General features: G+C 41.5%; 2 protein-coding genes across 4 annotated transcripts; both read left to right on the top strand.

Moving 5' to 3' along the window:
* Positions 1–531: 531 nt before the first annotated feature.
* tdh2 (L-threonine dehydrogenase 2) lies at positions 532–3,872 on the top strand. 2 transcript variants are annotated; one of them, XM_063497881.1, is made up of 9 exons: positions 532–1,203; positions 1,333–1,527; positions 2,108–2,150; positions 2,235–2,305; positions 2,394–2,543; positions 2,636–2,808; positions 2,887–2,977; positions 3,060–3,329; positions 3,416–3,872. In XM_063497881.1, the coding sequence occupies exons 2-9, from the start codon at positions 1,347–1,349 to the stop codon at positions 3,559–3,561; spliced, it is 1,125 nt and encodes a 374-aa protein (XP_063353951.1). In that variant the 5' UTR covers positions 532–1,203; positions 1,333–1,346; the 3' UTR covers positions 3,562–3,872. The 2 variants fall into 2 exon arrangements, with proteins under 2 accessions (XP_063353951.1, XP_063353950.1); XM_063497880.1 differs by having other exon boundaries at positions 1,313–1,527.
* Positions 3,873–6,346: 2,474 nt separating this feature from the next.
* srrm1 (serine/arginine repetitive matrix 1) lies at positions 6,347–17,673 on the top strand. 2 transcript variants are annotated; one of them, XM_063497424.1, is made up of 17 exons: positions 6,347–6,452; positions 7,367–7,456; positions 9,203–9,325; positions 11,500–11,670; positions 12,017–12,111; positions 12,208–12,456; positions 12,549–12,731; positions 12,827–12,946; positions 13,049–13,257; positions 13,455–13,535; positions 14,049–14,135; positions 14,349–14,484; positions 15,190–15,279; positions 15,479–15,958; positions 16,063–16,243; positions 16,594–16,770; positions 16,859–17,673. In XM_063497424.1, the coding sequence occupies exons 1-17, from the start codon at positions 6,432–6,434 to the stop codon at positions 16,967–16,969; spliced, it is 2,604 nt and encodes an 867-aa protein (XP_063353494.1). In that variant the 5' UTR covers positions 6,347–6,431; the 3' UTR covers positions 16,970–17,673. The 2 variants fall into 2 exon arrangements, with proteins under 2 accessions (XP_063353494.1, XP_063353495.1); XM_063497425.2 differs by lacking the exons at positions 6,347–6,452; positions 7,367–7,456; positions 9,203–9,325 and adding an exon at positions 9,579–9,700.
* Positions 17,674–18,827: the final 1,154 nt, after the last annotated feature.

Raw genomic sequence — 18,827 nt, 5'->3', positions numbered from 1 at the left:
AAAGACGTGTGAAGACTTGCCTTCAAAACGGCAGTAAAGATGTAACAGTATAGAGTATATGAAGTGTCCCTCCTACCTCAGTCAGACTCAGAGCAGTTTAACAGAACAAACAGAAATGGCTGGCGTCCTCGATGCTTTATATTTAGACAGGATCTTAAAACCGCAGCGGTCTGGAGGTGACACAAACTTGAGAGAAAGATCAGCTAAATTTAAATTAGGTGCTTTTCTTTTTATTGACAGAGTTGCAGAACTTTGTGATCCTACCTTGTGTGAATTAGAGAAGATGGTTAACCTGAACATGTTGAAAGTTGGTTCAAGATGAATGTTAACAATATGCAATGCCTAATATGTTTTAATGTACAGTATTTTTTACACTTGCATAAAAGTTTTCTTACAAAAAATGTGGTGCTTGTGTGATTTTGATACACTAGGCTTGTGTTTCGGTCTAGCATTTTCATATATATTTATCCCATATTGTGTTAAATAATGATTGATGTTACTCTGATTTCTCTTTTCTAACCTGTATGCTGAGATAACCTGACTGCCTTATGACTATAGATTTACATTTAATAGACTGAAGCAGGAGTACCTTTACAGCTCCCCATGCATCACTATGAACAGGCATATTTCACCAACATGTCTAAGTGATTCCTTCAGAACTCTAAAGCTGTTAAATACAGAGGACAAAACTTGCCAAAGCTTTGTTATTTTTCCAGTGTTTAGCATAATTGCAAAGGGATAATTATTTCATGATATGTATTCACTCATAAATATTATGAATAGAAGTCGGCTGTATAACAGACACACCTCCCAGTCCTGTTAAGCTCAGCTAAACACTCTTCACAATGCAAATCCCTGTGCACAGCAAGTCAGCATGTTTGCACACACGTTGCTTTGCACGCTGGAGACTGTAGTCCTGCTCAGTCAGGAGCCACAAGCCCTGGTGATTACACAAAGTGGAGAAGAACCACATAGCCCAGCATGACTTAACGCACCTGCTTATTTATCCAGCTTGACTGGGTGAACTGAAACGGTGACCAATGGGCTGGTAATCTTTTTGATTCTCACCCCTAAATGCTGTCTTATCAGCCCTTATTTTATAGTTTAGTTTAGTGGACTAGTTGTGAATTCACTGTTACATCTGCTGCTTGTGGAACAAGAATCATCTGCCTGGGATTCTTTTTCTAAATTATAAGGACACAGGTAATACATTTTCCCCTTTTTTTAAAACATTTCGAAACATCTTGTTTGTGCCCAGGTGTCATTCAAGAGATTTTAACGGGTTTGGTGTAATATATTTGCTCTGCTTAAGTTTGGTGTAACTTTATCAAGGACTGCTCCTGGACATGCGGGTCTGTGTGCCCTCTGCGGCGGTCCTGGGCCTGTTTTGCCGAGGCTGTCTCAGCAGGTCGCGGAGCTGGCCTGGCCGCAGCTTCAGTTCTTTGCCCAGGCAGATGAGCAGGTGGAACAGCCAGGACACCTGCAGCCCCCCATCTCCTCAGGAAAACGTGCGCGTGCTCATCACAGGTGATGCAAATTTCCATCCATCATTAACGCACAATAGTTGCTTGTGTGTGATGTTGATGTATTCAGGAAAGGACTTTTCCACAGTTGCCCAAACACTGAGCCTGGGAAGCTGCCATTGTTTTCTACCACTTTCACTGCGCTGCCTCTGTTCTGAATTGTTGTAAGAGAGAATGAGTCGGATCATTTCCGAGCAGAGTCCCAGTTTCAGATCAAATCAAGTGTAGAAATATGATAATGAAGAATTAGTTTTACTGGAGTATCAGTGTGAAATGCTACAAACATGTGCTGCAGGGTTTTTTGAGTTGTGTTCACTTTGCTCCAACAGCGGGAGCCCATTTTGATTCATCACAATAGAGTGTGTACAGACAGTGCTAGTGAAATAAAAGGGCCAATGAGTGACTGTGGGGAGAATAATAGCCTGCTGTCACTTTTTGTCCTAGGATCAACAAACACAAAGCTTTATTCATCTGAAAGTGAAAACCAACAACATGGATTTGACTTTTATCGATTTTCCAGTCTTCCACAAATACAGATTATCTGTGTGCACAGGTAGAAAGTTAACGCCTGCCTTTGTCTGCAGGTGGGCTTGGGCAGTTAGGTGTGGGACTTGCACAGATGCTGAGGTGAGATTGTAGAAATTCCTGAGATCTTGAAACTTGCTAAAAGGTTTGAAGTTTAAATGTCATCATATTTTTGTTAATGTCTAGAAAACAGTATGGAAGGGACAATGTAATCCTGTCAGACATCAAGAAGCCTCCACCTCACGTTTACGCCAATGGTATGTAAAATCTAATTCAAGTATGCGTATTACTTTAAAAGTTACCGATTACTTTACTTTTTTTCTGGCATCACTGTTGTTTTTTTAGGCCCGTTTGTATACGCTGATGTTTTGGACTACAAACACCTCCGAGAACTTATTGTAAACAATCGCGTCACTTGGCTGGTCCACTACAGCGCTCTGCTTAGTGCTGTGGGTGAGGCTAATGTGGCTTTGGCACGAAAGATCAACATCACAGGTCTGCTTGAACATGCACATGCTTTACACATAACCAGGTTTTAAGGAACAATCAGGGTTGAACTCGTGCTCTCTTCTTTTCTGCCCATCCAGGCCTACATAATGTGCTGGACTTGGCCTTAGAGAACTGTTTGCGCCTCTTTGTCCCCAGCACTATTGGGGCATTTGGTCCCTCTTCTCCACGTGACCCGGCCCCTGACCTCTGTGTTCAAAGACCTCGAACCATCTACGGCGTGTCTAAAGTGCATGGTGAACTGATGGGGGAGGTAAAATGTTTTTTGTACACGTGCTTACAGAGACGCCTGTGACTCCATTTCATTTTCAATCAGCTTCTCTTTCTTTAGTATCTCCATCATAAATACGGCTTGGACTTCCGCTGCCTGCGTTACCCTGGAGTGATATCAGTTAACACACCTCCTGGTGGTGGAACTACAGGTATTACCTGTGTGTGTTGTGCAGATGTACTCCAATCCATTGGATGTCATGGACTAAGTGCTCCGGACCTCTGTCTTCACAGACTACGCAGTTCAGATCTTCCATGATGCTCTCAGCACAGGTCACCATGAGTGCTACCTGCGACCTGACACCCGTCTTCCCATGATGCATATCTCTGACTGCCACCGTGCCACGGTAGAGTTCATGCAGGCTCCAGAGTGCCAGCTGTCACTGCGCACCTACAACATAGCTGCCATGAGCTTCACCCCTGAAGAGGTGGCCCAAGAAATCCGCAAGCATCTCCCTCACCTCAAGGTCACCTACAATCCTGACACTGTCCGCCAGACCATTGGTATGGTATCTTTTTGTTTTTAAATCACTGGTTGGACTGATAATAAACCAATATAAAACTAAATTGTCCTTGCTGGTTTTTTGCAGCAGACAGCTGGCCTGTGAGATTTGATGACACCAATGCCAGGAGAGACTGGGGCTGGGCGCCAGCCTTCGGGCTTGAGGAGCTGGTGTCGGACATGCTCCGCTCCATCCGAGACAAGAGGACCAGCGAGGGATTGCCAGTCAGCTAGCAAAACCTGCTGCACCAAGACTAACCAATGCCCTACCTACCACTGACTTTTCTTCAGTCTACATTTACCAACAGCACACTTTGTTTTACTTCACTTTTACAAATTGTCAACCAGTATCATCTGTTTGTCTGGAGCATCGCTGCACCGTGCCAGGGACTGATTGTAAAATGGAAATTCTCAGTCATAACCTCTTTATATTCAGTGGAAAGTGAGATGTCAAACACATGTGCACACACACACACACACATGCACACACACAGACACACAGACACACACACAAACACACACACACACACACACACACACACATGCACACACACAGACACACACACACACACACACACACACACATGCACACACACAGACACACACACACTTCAGTCTTTTCAGGGAATCAGATACTGTCAAACCTTCTCTTCATCTTTGTGGTTTTTATTGTTCTCATGGTATAAGCATCACTTTACACATGGGCATGTTGCCTCAGGTGGAACAGAAACATTTCTTAAGCTTTAAAGAGTTTCAGATGTTGATCGCATGCATGGGCACACCAGCGTGTTTCAGCGTCTGTTACAATATCTAATACAATATGGACAAGTTCCACGTGTAGAACAACAAATCTGTTGGACATTTTGAATCCAGGATCATCTGGAATGACTGGCTCAGTTGACTTTGGACTGTAATGAAAAATCATGTATCCTGGCTGTTTTGTAAAGCACTCTTTTATAATATAGGCTATCAAACGAAACTCACAGTATATACAACCGCACTACCCTTGCCGTGGCACAGAACAGGAAGCCTTTACTTTTTTGCCAGCGGTGTGATTACAAATATGAATGAGTAACAGTATCAAATGAGGCCGTATTTACTTAGGAAAACAATATATTAAAAATGCTGTGTACTTTGAATCAGACCTTTAATAATAAAAATGTTATTTACCCAAAGAGCATTGAATACCGTATGCTGCCAAAGTTTCTTTTTTCTGTGTCGTTTTTACATCCAAAACACCCGATCAGCATCAAAACAAGAACGCTATAAAATGAAAAATTAAACTTCTATTTAAGAAATAGTTAAAGTTGTCTCATCTATGCTTTCATTCTCTAATTTGAGTAACATATACAAAATTAAGGTATTCACCAGCCACTTTGTTAGGTACACCTGTTCTAAATATCTAACTAGCCAATCACACCGATTAAGGCATGTAGAAAGTCCAGATAGTCTGCTGAAGTTCAAACCAAGCATCTGACTGGGAAAGAAACATGATTTAAGACACTTTAAATTGTTATTTTCAGACTGGCTAGTCTGAGTATTTAAGTTGCTGATCTTTTAAGATTTTCCAACACAGCCATTTCTAGGATTTACAGAGGTCTTAAAAAAGAGAAAATACCAAGTGAGTAGCCGCTCAGGTGAAAATCTAGCGAACAGGAAGGCAACAGAAAATTAAAAAACCCCCCACAAAAAAACAAGTTATAACCAAGGTCTGCAGACAAGCATCTCTGAATACACAACACATGCTTGTAGCAGATGGGCTACAACAGCAGAAGACTACACTGAGTCCTACTGGGTGAGTTAAAAACAGGAAACTGAGGCTACAAGTCACACAAGCTCAGCAAATTTGGACAAAATAAGACCGGAAAAGCATTTCGTGGTTGATAAGTCTCTGTTTCTGCAGCAGCATCTGGATGATAGAGTCATAACTGAAGTAACAACATGAAAGCATGGATCCATCCTGCCTGGTAGCAGCAATTCCGGCTCCTAGTGGAGGTATAATGGTGTCGGGGGGATTTACCAAAATCTCTGCAGAATGTTTCCAGCAATCTGTTGAATTCTGTAAAGAATTAAAGGAAATGGCTATAGAACAGGGCTCCAAATATAGTATCTAACTGATTAATTTCTTGATAAATATGGTCCAAATTTGATTTTAAGAGCCCATCTCTTGTTATGAATGTGGAATTTCCCTGACGATGAGATCAACAGGTTTGTTTTTTGGCTGGAAATGGGACTGGGGGGGGTCTTATTCATATCTGTGCAAGCTGTCTCTGCATATTGAGGCACATTCTAGTCACTGATTGCTTTGCCAAAATCATTTAATGCAAAATGGACTGTGATTTTTGCAGATGACATTGTGATCTGTGGTGAGAACAGAGAAGAGGTATGAGTAAAAATGAGTACATGAGAGGAACAACACAGGTTAGCAAGGAGGGTGAGATGGTTTGGACATGTGTAGAGGAGGGATAGAAGATATATTGGACAAAGGATGTTGAAGATGGAACTGTCAGGCAGGAGGAGAAGATGAAGACTACAGAGAAGAAGGATCTCCAAAAGTGAAGAAGGATGTTGCAACAGAGGAAGATGCTAGGGATAGGGTGAGGCGGAGGCAAATGCAGGCTGGGGTGACCCCTAAAGGGAGCAGCAAGAAGAAAGTATATAGATGGGTTTGTTTGTTTTTCATTTAATCAGAGACCTTCCTAAGTGACCTCAAAATCTTTTAAATGACAGTGCACACTGAAATAAATAATTCCATGAAGATTAATATCTCCCCATGTTTACCTTTACCAGCGCTTGTTGGAGCTGCAGTTATGTGGTAAAAGCAGAGGAATGAGCTAAGTAATGGGAGTTCGTGTGGCGGATTGAAGGGCTGAAGCACATTTAAAGCCAGCAGCAGAATCTCAAGAATAACAAAAGCTAAGCTAGCGACTGCCACATTTCGTGCATCAGGTGATGAGCGGAATCTTCTTCCTCCTCACTGTAGCTGCAGTACCTGTTGCTTCCTGTGGGGGCACTCCATTCATCCGGCTCGTCACCCTGAATTTCACCGGCGGACCAGCACACGGCTTTCTCCACAGCACAAGTTACGATCCATTTCACCTAAAATGGACGCGGGATTCTTCCGCGTAAGTTCTTCAAACTTTTATCTTTGTATTTGGTATATTATTATTTAGCTGCATGTAGATCTATATACGTTTTATGGGATGGATGTTTCCTATGTGTCTTCAGTGAAGAGCCATGCAGCTAGCTAAACAGCGGTCAGGGCTTCGACTATCAACTGGGAGCCAACAGTCTCAGGATTTGCAATTAGTCTGCTTCACCTGGTGTATTCTGGGAGTTGTTGCGTGTTCCCTATATTGATGTTTTCTGTCTTATAATTTATGAAAGTGTGTAACTTCTTACGTTAAAACCCCGTACGTGTTATTTTACAGACAAATTTACAGGAAATAGACGAGTCAAGTTAGCCAGCTAACTAAAGATGGCGCCCGGGCGGTGCATCGCTTCTGTCTCCATGAGCTAGTCACGACTGCTGCTGTGCTGGCCTTAGCAAGCCCTCCGTGTTTGCTGAATAATGACATTAATGTGTCTTTTAATATTCTGTCAATGCCAACTCCGCTGTCAGTCAAAGTAGCCTTCGGGCTGTGCCTAAGCGAACGCCTGTGCGTTAGCTTTCGAGGATTAAGCAAGTGGTTAGCATGGCTAATGCTAACCGACTTGTGTCAGTGTCGCCTGAGGCTCAGGTAGAGGAGCTAAAAAGAACATGAAGCGGCGCTCTAGGGAACACACGTGTCTTAAGTCTTTATTTTAAGACACGTTAGCGTGAGCAACGTAATGTTTTTCCATCTTAACATTATTAACGAGAGTCAAAGTTTATCGGTAAGTAAGACTGCTGTAACTAACATGGGCCTAATAGTGAGGAGGCTGTGCAGCTTGAGACTAAAAACACTGTTCGAGACGGGTTTCTGTTCGTCTCTGATTTGACATGTCCAATGAAAGCTGATCATCACGAGTCCGCTGATGTTGGCTGTTATTTCTGCAGGGTACGAGTGCGGAGCAGGACAACCGCTTCAGCAACAAGCAGAAGAAACTGCTGAAGCAGCTGAAATTTGCAGAATGTTTGGACAAAAAGGTAAATGATTACCCGCAGTGACATTTGTTTTGACATTTTTCTTCTCAAATAACTGTTAATGATTGGTAAAATCACATTATTTTAATTTTCAAAAATCATGTTAAATAGTTATCTACAAACTTGTATCAACATGAGGCAGTTTATGGCAATCTGTGTAGCCTGGACATTCATATACCACAGGTATGAGTGTGTCTGTGAGAGACATTTTAGTGGCCACCACCTCACCAGGCCTGTGATTAATGAGCTTAAGTCAGGTGGGGGGTTTTTTGGTTTTTTTTAATCCGGTAGCCAAAAATAAAAGGTAAATGTTCATTTTTCTGTTAATTAGTCATTACTTTAACTTTGGTTTATTTATATATAACCTGTTTATATTTTTAGTCTCCACCCAAATGCCGTTTTTGAACCTTTGCAGGGGACTGCCTGGTCAGTAACAGGTGGGACAACAATTAATATAGTTGAGTAACATTTAAGGAAAGCCACAAAAGTTTTTGATTTAAAAAGTCCTTCTTTTTTTGTCACTGTAACTTCTTAAAAAGACACAAAGAAGTGACAGTGGGGGTTGAGGGTAGGACGCCATCTAGAGCGCACCACATTTGAATAAAAGGGATTATTGGAACACGTTATCACTTATAAGGAAAACTTGACACATGACGTTTTAAAAGCAGATCTTAAAACAGCCAAATGTGTGATCAGTTGATACATTAACGTTGATACATTAATACGTTTGTATTTGTCTTCTGTTTGTGTATTTTTATTTGTATATCACATATCAGAAGTTTTGTATTTTTTGAATTGATGACCACTAAGTGGTTCCATGGTCCACACATGGTTACACATTGGTCTTAACAAGCAAAAGATCCCGGGTTCTTCAACATAACGACCGACCCATGACGTCCATTAATATAAAGCGTCAGAGTCAGATAAAAACAATTTTAAGGTGCGACGAGATAAAAATTAAACTGGATCCCAAAAGTGAACTTCTTTGTACAAGAGCTAAAAGTTAAGTCAAGTACAACAAGCATAAAACCAGACAGCTTTATAGAGTAGAATGATGCATCTGGTAAAGTAAATGTAATATGGCAAAACTAATATCTTACATTAAATTAAAATAAATACAGTAAAATATAGATTTATGCAGAAATATAAAGCCAAGCTTTGTGCTACATTTTTCACCCCAAAGCCATCCCTGGTGAGAAAATCCTTTTGTTTGACAAAAAAGGTTTTTAAATTTACCTTTTATGATTTTTAAATATGTAAGTCAGATCTTTTAAGGACAGTAAAGCTTTTTTTTTCTTTATTTAAATCCCTGCCATAGATGAATCACTGTGTTTTGTCTTGTGGGATTTGTGTGTAATCTATTTAGTCGTCAGACATCAGAGTGAAATGGACAGGTTTTTGTCAGATAACACAATCGCTTTGTGCTCTGATTGCATTTTGTGCTCATTCTGAGCCAGGAAAAGCCATGTTACATAATAATATATTTATAACAAAGCAAAAAAAATTGTTAAAAACGACCTCCTAAATCTGGCTACAAAACAGAATTGCAAATATCGGATGGAATTAAAGCAGCTGTGTATAAAACAGTGTGAGCTGGCAGCGCAGGGTTGAAATAAACCGTTAAGATGAGAGAAGAGACAAAACGTTATGAAAGATATCTTGTATCTTTTCAGGTGCATATAAACTGAAACTTACTGTTCACTGGAAATGCTGCTGTTTCTTGTCACTAACGGTCTGTTTCACGCTCAGGTGGACATGACCAAAGTGAACCTAGAAGTCATCAAACCTTGGATTACGCAGCGAGTCACCGAGATTTTGGGGTTCGAGGATGACGTCGTCATAGAGTTCATATTTAACCAGCTTGAGGAGAAGGTAATGTCTTTAATCGTGTTTATTTTTTGTTCTTTCAGAACTGTCATATATTGAAGGGCATTGCTTAGTGCTTAGTCAGTAAGAACGATATAAGCAAATAATTACACGTCCTAGTCAAACTGAGATTGAATGGGAAAAGTAACAGTTGGTGTAAGACTGATTTATAATGACATTACCATGTTTTGCTGTTATGTGACAAAGTGCCTTTATCCAGCAGTCTTCTAATGATGATGTGATTTATGATTTAAAAGGCCTGAACCAATATGGATGTTATACCTTGCATCAGAAGTATAGCACCAACACCTAATTAGCTCTCTCCTGAGCCCAAAGTCACTGAGCCCAACTCTCCCTTCATGATGCAGTGTGTGGTTTGAGGTGAGTTATATGCAGGGATCACCTATATCATGTCAGTGAAAGAAACGCCTAAAAAAATAAATCAATTTTAAAAAATGCCATAATCATATTCTTCGTAGGTGTTGACAGCCCATCGGTAGACTGCCCAACTCCCTTTAAACGTAACAGGAGGTACAGGCTCAAAACAGGACATAAATGGGCTGAAACAGCCTGATTTTCTGTTCTTTCTACCAATTGGGTTATCACGCAAAACTGAAAAGTATTGTCTCACTGACCACCTCTGATTGCAAGTTTTTACTGTCTTTTGCACTCTGTTGAGTGTGGTCAGAAGTGTTTTCGCTTTCACTTGTTACCACACATAACAGTCATGTGAGGGTGTCAAGAACACAGCCCAAGTGTTATAACGTCACTGCAGCAAGTTGAGAACTTCAACCTCTGGAGGTCAGCATAAACACGATTTTCACCCGTAAGAAACAATACTTTTCAACTTGGTTTTAAGTTAGTACAAGTTCACTTATTTTCTACAAAACCCCTCTTAACAGTAAACCTGTAATATTGTAGATCCTATTTTTGTAGACTAAAGTGTACATTCACTCCAGGCTGTTTTATTTTACAAGCATTATGTCCAGCTGTTTTCCTTTCCATGAACTCTACTCTGTCCCACTGATAGATCAAAGCATGTAAGATGTCTGGAACTTGGGTAACTTCCATTGCACAGACATACTTTATAAAACAGGAAACATTTCAGATAATTTATACTCTGTATTTGTAATTACCATACAGTCAGTGTACTCGTATATTTTTTGAATGCAAGTTTTGATTTCAGTGCCATTTATCTTCGTTTATGGCTCGTTATTCTAAGAAAATCCAGATGTGTGTATTTTCATATTTTATGTCACCAGCATCACACATGTGTATTATTTTTTACTTATTATTTTATCTTTTACTTGCCAGTGGGTGGGGTGGGCTGTTTAAGCTAAATTTAAAGGGTACTGTTGCATAATGGAAAACAGTTGATACAGTTAATGAGATTACGCTATCTCACAATCATTCTATCAGTTGTTGAAATAAAACTCAGTTTTTGTGTAACTGTGTACTCATTATTGCTTGTTCGTCTCTTGCAATTTAGATAAATGATATAACATTAAGCTCATGGTGGTTGAGTCTCAAGCAGTAGGGAGGCGGAAGCAAGCCAAGGGAGCTCCGTGCCCACTGATCCCACGGGACTCACTGAAGACACCGGAACTGTACTTGCAGTGTTGGGTTTTAATGCACTCTGTATTGTGGCTGTTTGTTTACCTCCTGAAGTGTAGACTGTGGGGAGACTGGAAAGCAAGGGGTGGGTAGCGACCAAGGGGATGTATGGTAGTGGGCTAGCACTGAAGAAATCAAATTATACTACAATTTCTTTGTATTATGGGAGGTTTTGTTTTCTTCTTTTTCTTTTTTGTTATGGTAGATTGTAAATCTAGGGCAGCAGAATTGCATGCTGTGTTTATTTTATTTCTTTAACATCATTAGATGTGTCTCCCCTCAGCTAGCTCACAATCTCAGTTTCCTGAGTTTGTGAGTACAATTTAAATCAGTCTCATTTTTGTAGGTTGAGTCTAATATTGGACCCAGGGATGTTAAATAGTCTAGTCAGTGTCTTACATGTTTTTAAGATGGTTAACTAAATAGTCTGAGGTATAAATTTATAGAGGAGTAGAAGGTAGGGAGCCCCGTTTGTGGGACCCTACCCCCCCTTGATGTTTGGTCTTCAAGTATTTCAATGGCTACGTTTTTTTTTTTTCTCTCCTCCCTTCGTGTGTGTGTTGCAGCACCCAGATAGCAAGATGATGCAGATCAACCTGACAGGCTTTCTGAACGGGAAGAACGCCCGGGAGTTTATGAAGGACCTCTGGCCCCTGCTGCTGAGCGCCCAGGAGAACATTGCAGGCATCCCCTCAGCTTTTCTGGAACAGAAGAAAGAGGAAATCAAACAGAGACAGGTGGGTTTTTCTAAATGGTGGAAGCGGGGATGGGTGAGATCACGCTGAGCTTGGTGGCTTTCCATTTATTTTTTTGAAAGTGTGTCATACAAGACTTTTTTTCTTTTTTTGGGTGGGGGGTGGCTTTTGTTGTAAGTTTGCACAGCTGCTCCTCAAACAATTACATGTAGGAGGGGACCTGTAGCACAGACAAGGGAATATAATGGTGTAAAATAAGTCTTGACAAATTGCAGTAATAAGACCCCTTTTCTCTTAAAAAACTCTACAAAATATATCATGTTGAACTCAGTAATTATTTAAACATGGGAGTAAAATGATTCATCTCTCATTGATCTGTTTCTGGCAGATTGAACAGGAGAAACTTGCTTCTCTGAAGAAGGTGGATGAGGAAAAGAAGGAAAAGGACCTTAGAGAACGGGCTCAGTCAAAGAGCCCCAGGAGGTACGATTATTTTCATTTTGAGACCCGTAGATGGAACTACAGCTTGTGAATTTGTTGTAGAACATGCAAACCTCTTGTATTTGCCTCTCTGGCCAGACGGAAAACGAGGTCACCATCGCCGCGAAGGAGGTCGCCATCACCACGGAGGAGGTCACCAGCGAAGCGGGAAAGGAAACGCAGCCCCTCACGCTCACCAAGGCGCAAACAAGCTAGTCCAGTTGGTGGCAGTTCACCCCCTCCGCCCCTGATGCAGCTGTCCACAAAATCTTCAGAGCAGCCGGTAGAACCAGATACTTCAGGAAGAGCTGTGCCAGAGGCAGTCGTCCAAGAAGCTTCTTCCACCTGGTTTGTGGAATTCTTGCTTTTATTTGAAGTGGGCATTTAGTTGGACTGGTATTATTTAGAACTTAAGACATTTAAATACTTTTCTTTTGCAGTGAGACAGTTGTGGAAGTAGTGAAAGCCGACTCTGTGAATGAAGTCAAAGAACAGTCGCCAGAGAAAACCCTTAAGAAAGAAGAAAGACCGAGGTCACGAGAAAGGGAGAAGGACACGAGGAGGGAAAGACACCACCGCTCACGCTCTCATTCTCGTTCTCGCAGACGCCGCTCGCGCTCTAGGTGATTTGACGTGTGGCTTTAACTTAAACTTTCATTATGAAAAATCAAAGTCTGTAAAGGAGTTTTCTATATTTGCTGATTCTCTACCCAATCAGATCGTACTCCCCTCGCAGAAGACAAAGTCCCAGAAGGAGAATGTCTCCTCGTCGTAGGAGCCCTCCTAGACGTGCGCCAGCTAGCTCCAGGCACAGACATAGGCGTTCCCCCGTCCGCAGGTCGATATATTTATTGATTTTTTTGTATTGGCATGGATTTAATATTTTACTTCATGTTGTCTGTGGTATACAGAATACTTTAAACCTTTTCGTGTCCCACAGGAGGCGCTCCCGCTCTGCTTCATCCTCTGGTAGCAGCTCATCAGGCTCTCGCTCGCCTAAAAAAGCAGTGAAAAGAATATCTACCACACCACCCCGAAAACAGGTCCATCATCCTGATACTTCCATTAGTCCCACAGGCAAGAACAGACGATCACCGTCTCCACGAGCTAGAAGGGGCCGGGGCTCTCCTTCCCCACCCAGATCATCAGGTGTGCTTCAGTTCCTCCTTTGTACATTATATTAAAATATTTTTACCTATGAAAACATTTGAAGACTTTATGCTTCTTCTGCACAACCAGTGTTGGATTCCAGTGTTAAACTTTATGAGTAATCTCTAAGCTCGTTGCTGTTATTTCAGTAAATCTGTGACAAGTGCATATAATCTTTGCTGTGCATTGTTTTTCAGGGTTTAAGAGAAAACAAGGAGCAAGGGCTGATTCTCCCCCTGACAACGTCAAGCCCAGACCATCTGAAGGCTCCGACTCGGGTAAGTGTAAAACGTGTTAAAGAACCATGCTGCCTTTCACCTCATGGATCTCTAAATGTGGCGACTGTTTAACACTTTAACTCATTACTTTGCGCCCTGTGCAGTTACTGTGGCTTTCAACAGGATGTACATGTTCACTTGTCATGCTTGTGCACCATATTTTGTACTAGGAGAGCTTAGTTTTAATTGTTCTCATTGAGAAATTAATTTACCAACACAGTCGGGTACTTGTGTGAAATTCTCAGCATTCCCGAGCCTCAGTCTTTGGCTTGCTCCCACACTGAGAAGGCTGAGTCCGTGTAACATGAAGGATCTCTTCACAGGCTGAACCTGAGCCACCAGAATTGTTAAACTGTGTACTAATGCAAGGGGAAACTGTAAATGTTGTAACATGATGACAGACCAAGCGTCACAGCTATAAGTCTGTCTTCTGTAATACTTGTAGCATTTCCTTGGCAGTCTGTTTCCCGGCTTTGCTAACACTGATGGGACACTCAATGCTCTGCATTTCAGAGGAGGATAAAAATGAGAAAGGGGCAACAGCAGATTCGGTGCAGCAGCGACGTCAGTATCGCAGGCAGAACCGACAATCGTCTTCAGGTTAAAAGCGTTTTTATCCCCGTTCTTTCTTTTCCCATACCCCAACCCCCTCCCCTCTCTCTTTAACAAGTCTGTCCATGTCATCTTGCACTCATCGTCTCATGGACTTTTGAAGCTGTGTCCTAACCCCAACCTTGGTGTTTTTTCCCTGACCGCATACAGCAAAGGCTTCGCCGAAGCAGCTCTTGATGTCATTTGTTTGTGTGGTTTCAGAAACGGGGTCTTCATCCTCAGAAGATGAGGCGCCCAAGAGGGCAACAGGAGGGTCAGGTGCCAGAAATGGTGAGGTCAGGAGGAGGCGCAGTCGTACACCGTCTCCTCGAAGGCGACACAGGGATCCCTCACCGAGGTCAGATAACACAGTATTTACACATTATCTGACTTTCATTATCTCACTTTTACCTCCAAATCTTAATAGTTTGTGCTCTGCTTATCTTGTTTGTATGTATTAATTTTATTCCTCTGCGCCGACAGAGGCCTACTCAGGGCCAGACAGTGTTACGTTAAGTACAGTGTATCACTATCCGCCCACTTTCATCCATAATGTGGCACAAATGGAGCTGCGTGGGTGCTGCTCTTCCTAAAAGTGGATGTTTATTTTCCACATAACATAGTAACGTAGGCTGTACTAGCTGGAGAGCACTGGATCACAGTCTGCGTTGTTCATAGAACAGCTGATATCTTTTTTTTTTCTTTTTTAAAGTCTTGCTCATTGTGCTCGTGCCTGGCAGCGGACCAGTCTCGACCCTGGGCTTTGTAGTACTGTGGCTGAAGCTGACTTACAGTCAAATCTAAGTTAAAGATTGTGACACATTAATTACATTAAGAATTTGTAGCTTTTTTGTCACTGGCAGTTATTTACTGGTGTGTGTATATATTTTAATCCAGTGATTGCTTTATTTTGGCCAGTGAATCCTTTATTACCAAATTCCTTCAAGGTCTTCATAACAGATGTTTTGACTCTTTATAGACCTTGAATAAACCTGCAGCTTGTCTAGTTATGGGAGGCGGGCGGCCACAAGTTGGTGACTCTGATTTTGTTTTTTCCTTGCAGGAAAAGACGTTCTCCATCTCCAGTACGCAGACGTCGCACCCCTACTCCTCCTCGGCGTCGCAGATCTCCCTCTCCTCCTCAAAGACGCAGGTATAAGAATGTTTCCTTTTAAATTTAGACAAATGATCTATCCAAACTTTAGTGTTGCAAACAGACTCCTGGGCAATGGCATGCGTTTCATACAGGAGTCATTGTTCCTGTCCTGTGGTTCTTATGAAATACTTAAAATTTTATGAATTACTTACTAATTTTAAAGGATTTCCTAAAGGTTGTATTTCCTGCTTCACAGGTCTCCTTCCCCACCACCCCGTCGTAGATCTCCATCCCCCAGACGATATTCTCCCCCTATCCAACGTCGCTACAGCCCTTCACCTTTGCCTTCTCAGAAGAGGAAGCTGTCTAACTCTCCAATGAAACGCTCTTCACCGGCTACCAAGCGACGTCCCTCCAGATCCCCCAGACATAGAAGCTCTCCTCCTCCAAGAAGACGATCCCCTCCCTCCTCTACATCTCCACCCAGACACAGGAGGAGCCCCATGCTGCCACCTGGGCGGCGAAGCAGAGATGCACGATCCCCTGTTGCAGCATCCAGACGCCTCTCCCCATCCCCTGCAAACCGCAGTCACGCTGTTAGAGGATCCACAACCCCCCCACGGCGCTATGAAACCTCGAGCACATCTCCATCTAACCAGCGCAGACAACAGTCACCTCCACACAATAAAGTCATCCGCAGAGTTTCACGCACCCCAGAACGCCGTGACAACCAGAGGTAGGGATCACTTATGTATCAGACAGAACAGTGTTTCAATTTCTGTTTACCTGTGACATTTTTGTGTGCCAATTATCTGATGTCACCTGTGTCATCTCTCTCAGACCATCTCCAAGCCCTCAGCCTATAAGAAGAGCGTCCTCCAGATCTGTTTCCCCAGAACCAGCACCTCAGAAACGTCCGACTCAAGCATCCGCCTCCCCTTCCCCGTCTCGCTCTGCCAGTGCATCTCCACCACCAGCCAAGAAAGCCAGCAGCGGTTCTGGAAGTCGATCTCCAAGCAAGGTTTGAGCTTATTGGCAGATATAAACAATATTTTTTGAATTTATTTTTTTTAATGGAATGGAGGTGAGGGGAAAAAGTTTAATGGTCTAACTGTTCAAATCTGTGCACGCCAATCATGGCAAGTTATAGCCTCAGGAAGTTGAACTTTTGCAGCATTGTTAAAAGGAAATGTCATCATATATGTTCAGTGTTTTTAAAACTTGAAACTCTAAAATTCTAAATTTCTCCAACAGAAACACATTAGCTGTAAGCTGAGCTGCAGCACCGTTGCCATAATCCTTCTCTTAGCTTTGTGTTGATATAAACATGCTTCATGCCTGTGTCGTCAAGTTCTGATGTTTCTCTTTCAGACTTCGGATGTTGACGGCAGTGCAAAGAAAAAGAAGAAGAAGAAGGAAAAGAAACACAAGAAGGAGAAGAAGCATAAAAAGCACAAGAAGCATAAGAAGGAGAAGAGCAGTGCTGTTGCTGTGACTGGAGACACACAGGAGAACCAGGCTGCAGAGGAGGACAGAGATTCCAGAAAGGTAACATCCGTTTCCTCTCTGTCTGATTTCTGTTCGGTACAACAGCGGATATAGGTCGTTGAGTAAATGATGCGTTGTTGTTGTTTAGGAATCGGACAGTGACGTGGAAAACACCTTGGATGATCTGGAAAAGCACCTTAGAGAGAAAGCGCTGCGCTCCATGAGGAAGGCCCAGATGTCTCCATCACAGATGTCCTGAAAGCGAGCGGCTCTCACTCGTCAATTTTCCAATCACTCTTGATGTTTGTCATCAACCTGGTTCAGCTTTAGAATGTACAAATTGTTAAACCTTGACTTTTGTGTTTCTTTTTACTGGTTTGGTACATTCTGAAGGGTTTGATTTGTTGGTTAGTGTATTATCTGAACTGTAAAGAAGCTTGTGATGTTCATAATTTTAATTTGTCAGCAGGGAAACAAGTTAGGCTCAGAGGTTTTGATTTGGGCAGGTTAAATATTATTTCCACAGCCTACAGTAGATTCTGTTGAGAAATGATTGCATGTGCAGTGATTGTCTCTGATGTGCATGAACCACTGACCTTATGAAGTATAGGTAACTATACAGTAACATACAGTTACAGTTACTTTTGCCTTTTAGTTGTGAGAGACGGCTGTGTCCACTATTAAAGAGGCTGTAACGGAACCTTTTGTCCCATATTGTAACTTAATAGAGGTTTCAGCATCATTTAACCTGCTTATTTTTGAGTTTTAAATTCTTGTTTGAAGACAATGTGATACCTGCTTTAAGTTTTTTTGTTTGTTTTTTTCCAAACCGATAGATGATGCAGTTTGTGTTGACACTCTTGTACCAAGCTAATCTCTGTGGGACTGCTAATAGTATCTTTGTATTTAGTAATTTGCCTCTTGTCATCTTGTCCTTTCAGAATTAAAACCTTTTTTATAGGATTAATGGTTTTGGAACATTTTGTCATTCATTTTTTTGGTGTAATAAAATGTTGTAGAAAAGAATCTAAAAAGGGATTATTATTATTATTAGTTTTATTTGTTTAGAAAAATAGGGTGCTGCAAAGTCAGGACAAGCAGCAAAAATGCTAATTTCTATTTCTCTGTCATAATCAAAAGTGCAATTGCCAAACATTTTTGTGTCAACTTAGTAAAATTCTATTAAATCCATCTTAAACGACAAACATTTTGGAACAAGGTTCTGTATAAGGCCTGAGTTCATTTAGCTTAGATTTAGTTTGAAAACAGTTCTATATTATGTAATGTATGAGATCAAATTTAAGAAGCCATGAGCTTTAGAAACATACAGCAGCACAAACACCTGGAAGGGTCAGGACCTTTTCATCACAACCTGAACTCATTTAGGCAGCTAAGTAACTTCTGACATTTGAATATTCTTCAGGAATAGTTCTCCGGGCTTTTGAGGCACATTCAAAGCTTTTCTTTGGATGTTGTCTGCCTTCAGAGCCCACACTGCTTCAGTAATGTTGAGGTCTGGGCTCTGGAGATCAATCCATGACCGGTCGTGTTCCATCGTGTGATTTTTATTTTTTTTATTTTTTTATTTTTTAAATCCAGATATGCTCTTAGTGCACTGTCAGTGTGTTTGGGATCATTGTGACTTTGAAATGAAGCTGTAAAAAGACTCGTTCCAGTATTTTATGCTGGATCAAAATTTGAAGACTTTTAGGTCTTCTATCAATTTTGACATGATCCCCAAACTATGAGACGTTCCACCATGTTTTACAGATGGCTGCAGACTCACTGTTGTACCTGTATCGTCCACTTTCATAACACACACACCATGCTGTTTTATGAACTTACTGGTTTTCAGATAATAGCTGTTAAGGAATCACTGTCAGTAAATTGTGCTATCTTTTGTCATTTTTCATTGATTGTATTAAAGACGTGTTTATTTTTTAATACAAAGTTCCTAAAGATACAATTTAAAATGGGTTCTTTGCTAAGTTGTCTGTGATGTGTAAACACAACACTGGTTCATCCCTTGAGTTAGCCTTTTTTATGCTTGAATAATTCATAAGACTTAACAAACAAAAGGATTGGACTGAAAACGAGTCAAAAAACAGCCAAAGAAA

This window comes from Pelmatolapia mariae, linkage group LG16_19, assembly GCF_036321145.2.
Source record: "Pelmatolapia mariae isolate MD_Pm_ZW linkage group LG16_19, Pm_UMD_F_2, whole genome shotgun sequence".
In the NCBI taxonomy this organism is placed as follows: domain Eukaryota; kingdom Metazoa; phylum Chordata; class Actinopteri; order Cichliformes; family Cichlidae; genus Pelmatolapia; species Pelmatolapia mariae.
Note: the sequence above shows the minus strand (reverse complement) of the source record. Positions and strands in the feature narration are given on the sequence as shown.

Excerpts from the sequence above, each read along its gene's own strand:
- srrm1 (XM_063497424.1), top strand. The coding sequence starts at position 6,432 with ATGGACGCGGGATTCTTCCGC. Across the intron at positions 12,732-12,826 it reads AGACGCCGCTCGCGCTCTAG|ATCGTACTCCCCTCGCAGAA; the intron begins GTGATTTGACGT and ends CTACCCAATCAG. Across the intron at positions 13,536-14,048 it reads ATCTGAAGGCTCCGACTCGG|AGGAGGATAAAAATGAGAAA; the intron begins GTAAGTGTAAAA and ends TCTGCATTTCAG.
- tdh2 (XM_063497881.1), top strand. The coding sequence starts at position 1,347 with ATGCGGGTCTGTGTGCCCTCTGCGGCGGTCCTGGGCCTGTTTTGCCGA. Across the intron at positions 2,306-2,393 it reads ACCTCACGTTTACGCCAATG|GCCCGTTTGTATACGCTGAT; the intron begins GTATGTAAAATC and ends TTGTTTTTTTAG. Across the intron at positions 2,978-3,059 it reads TCCTGGTGGTGGAACTACAG|ACTACGCAGTTCAGATCTTC; the intron begins GTATTACCTGTG and ends CTGTCTTCACAG.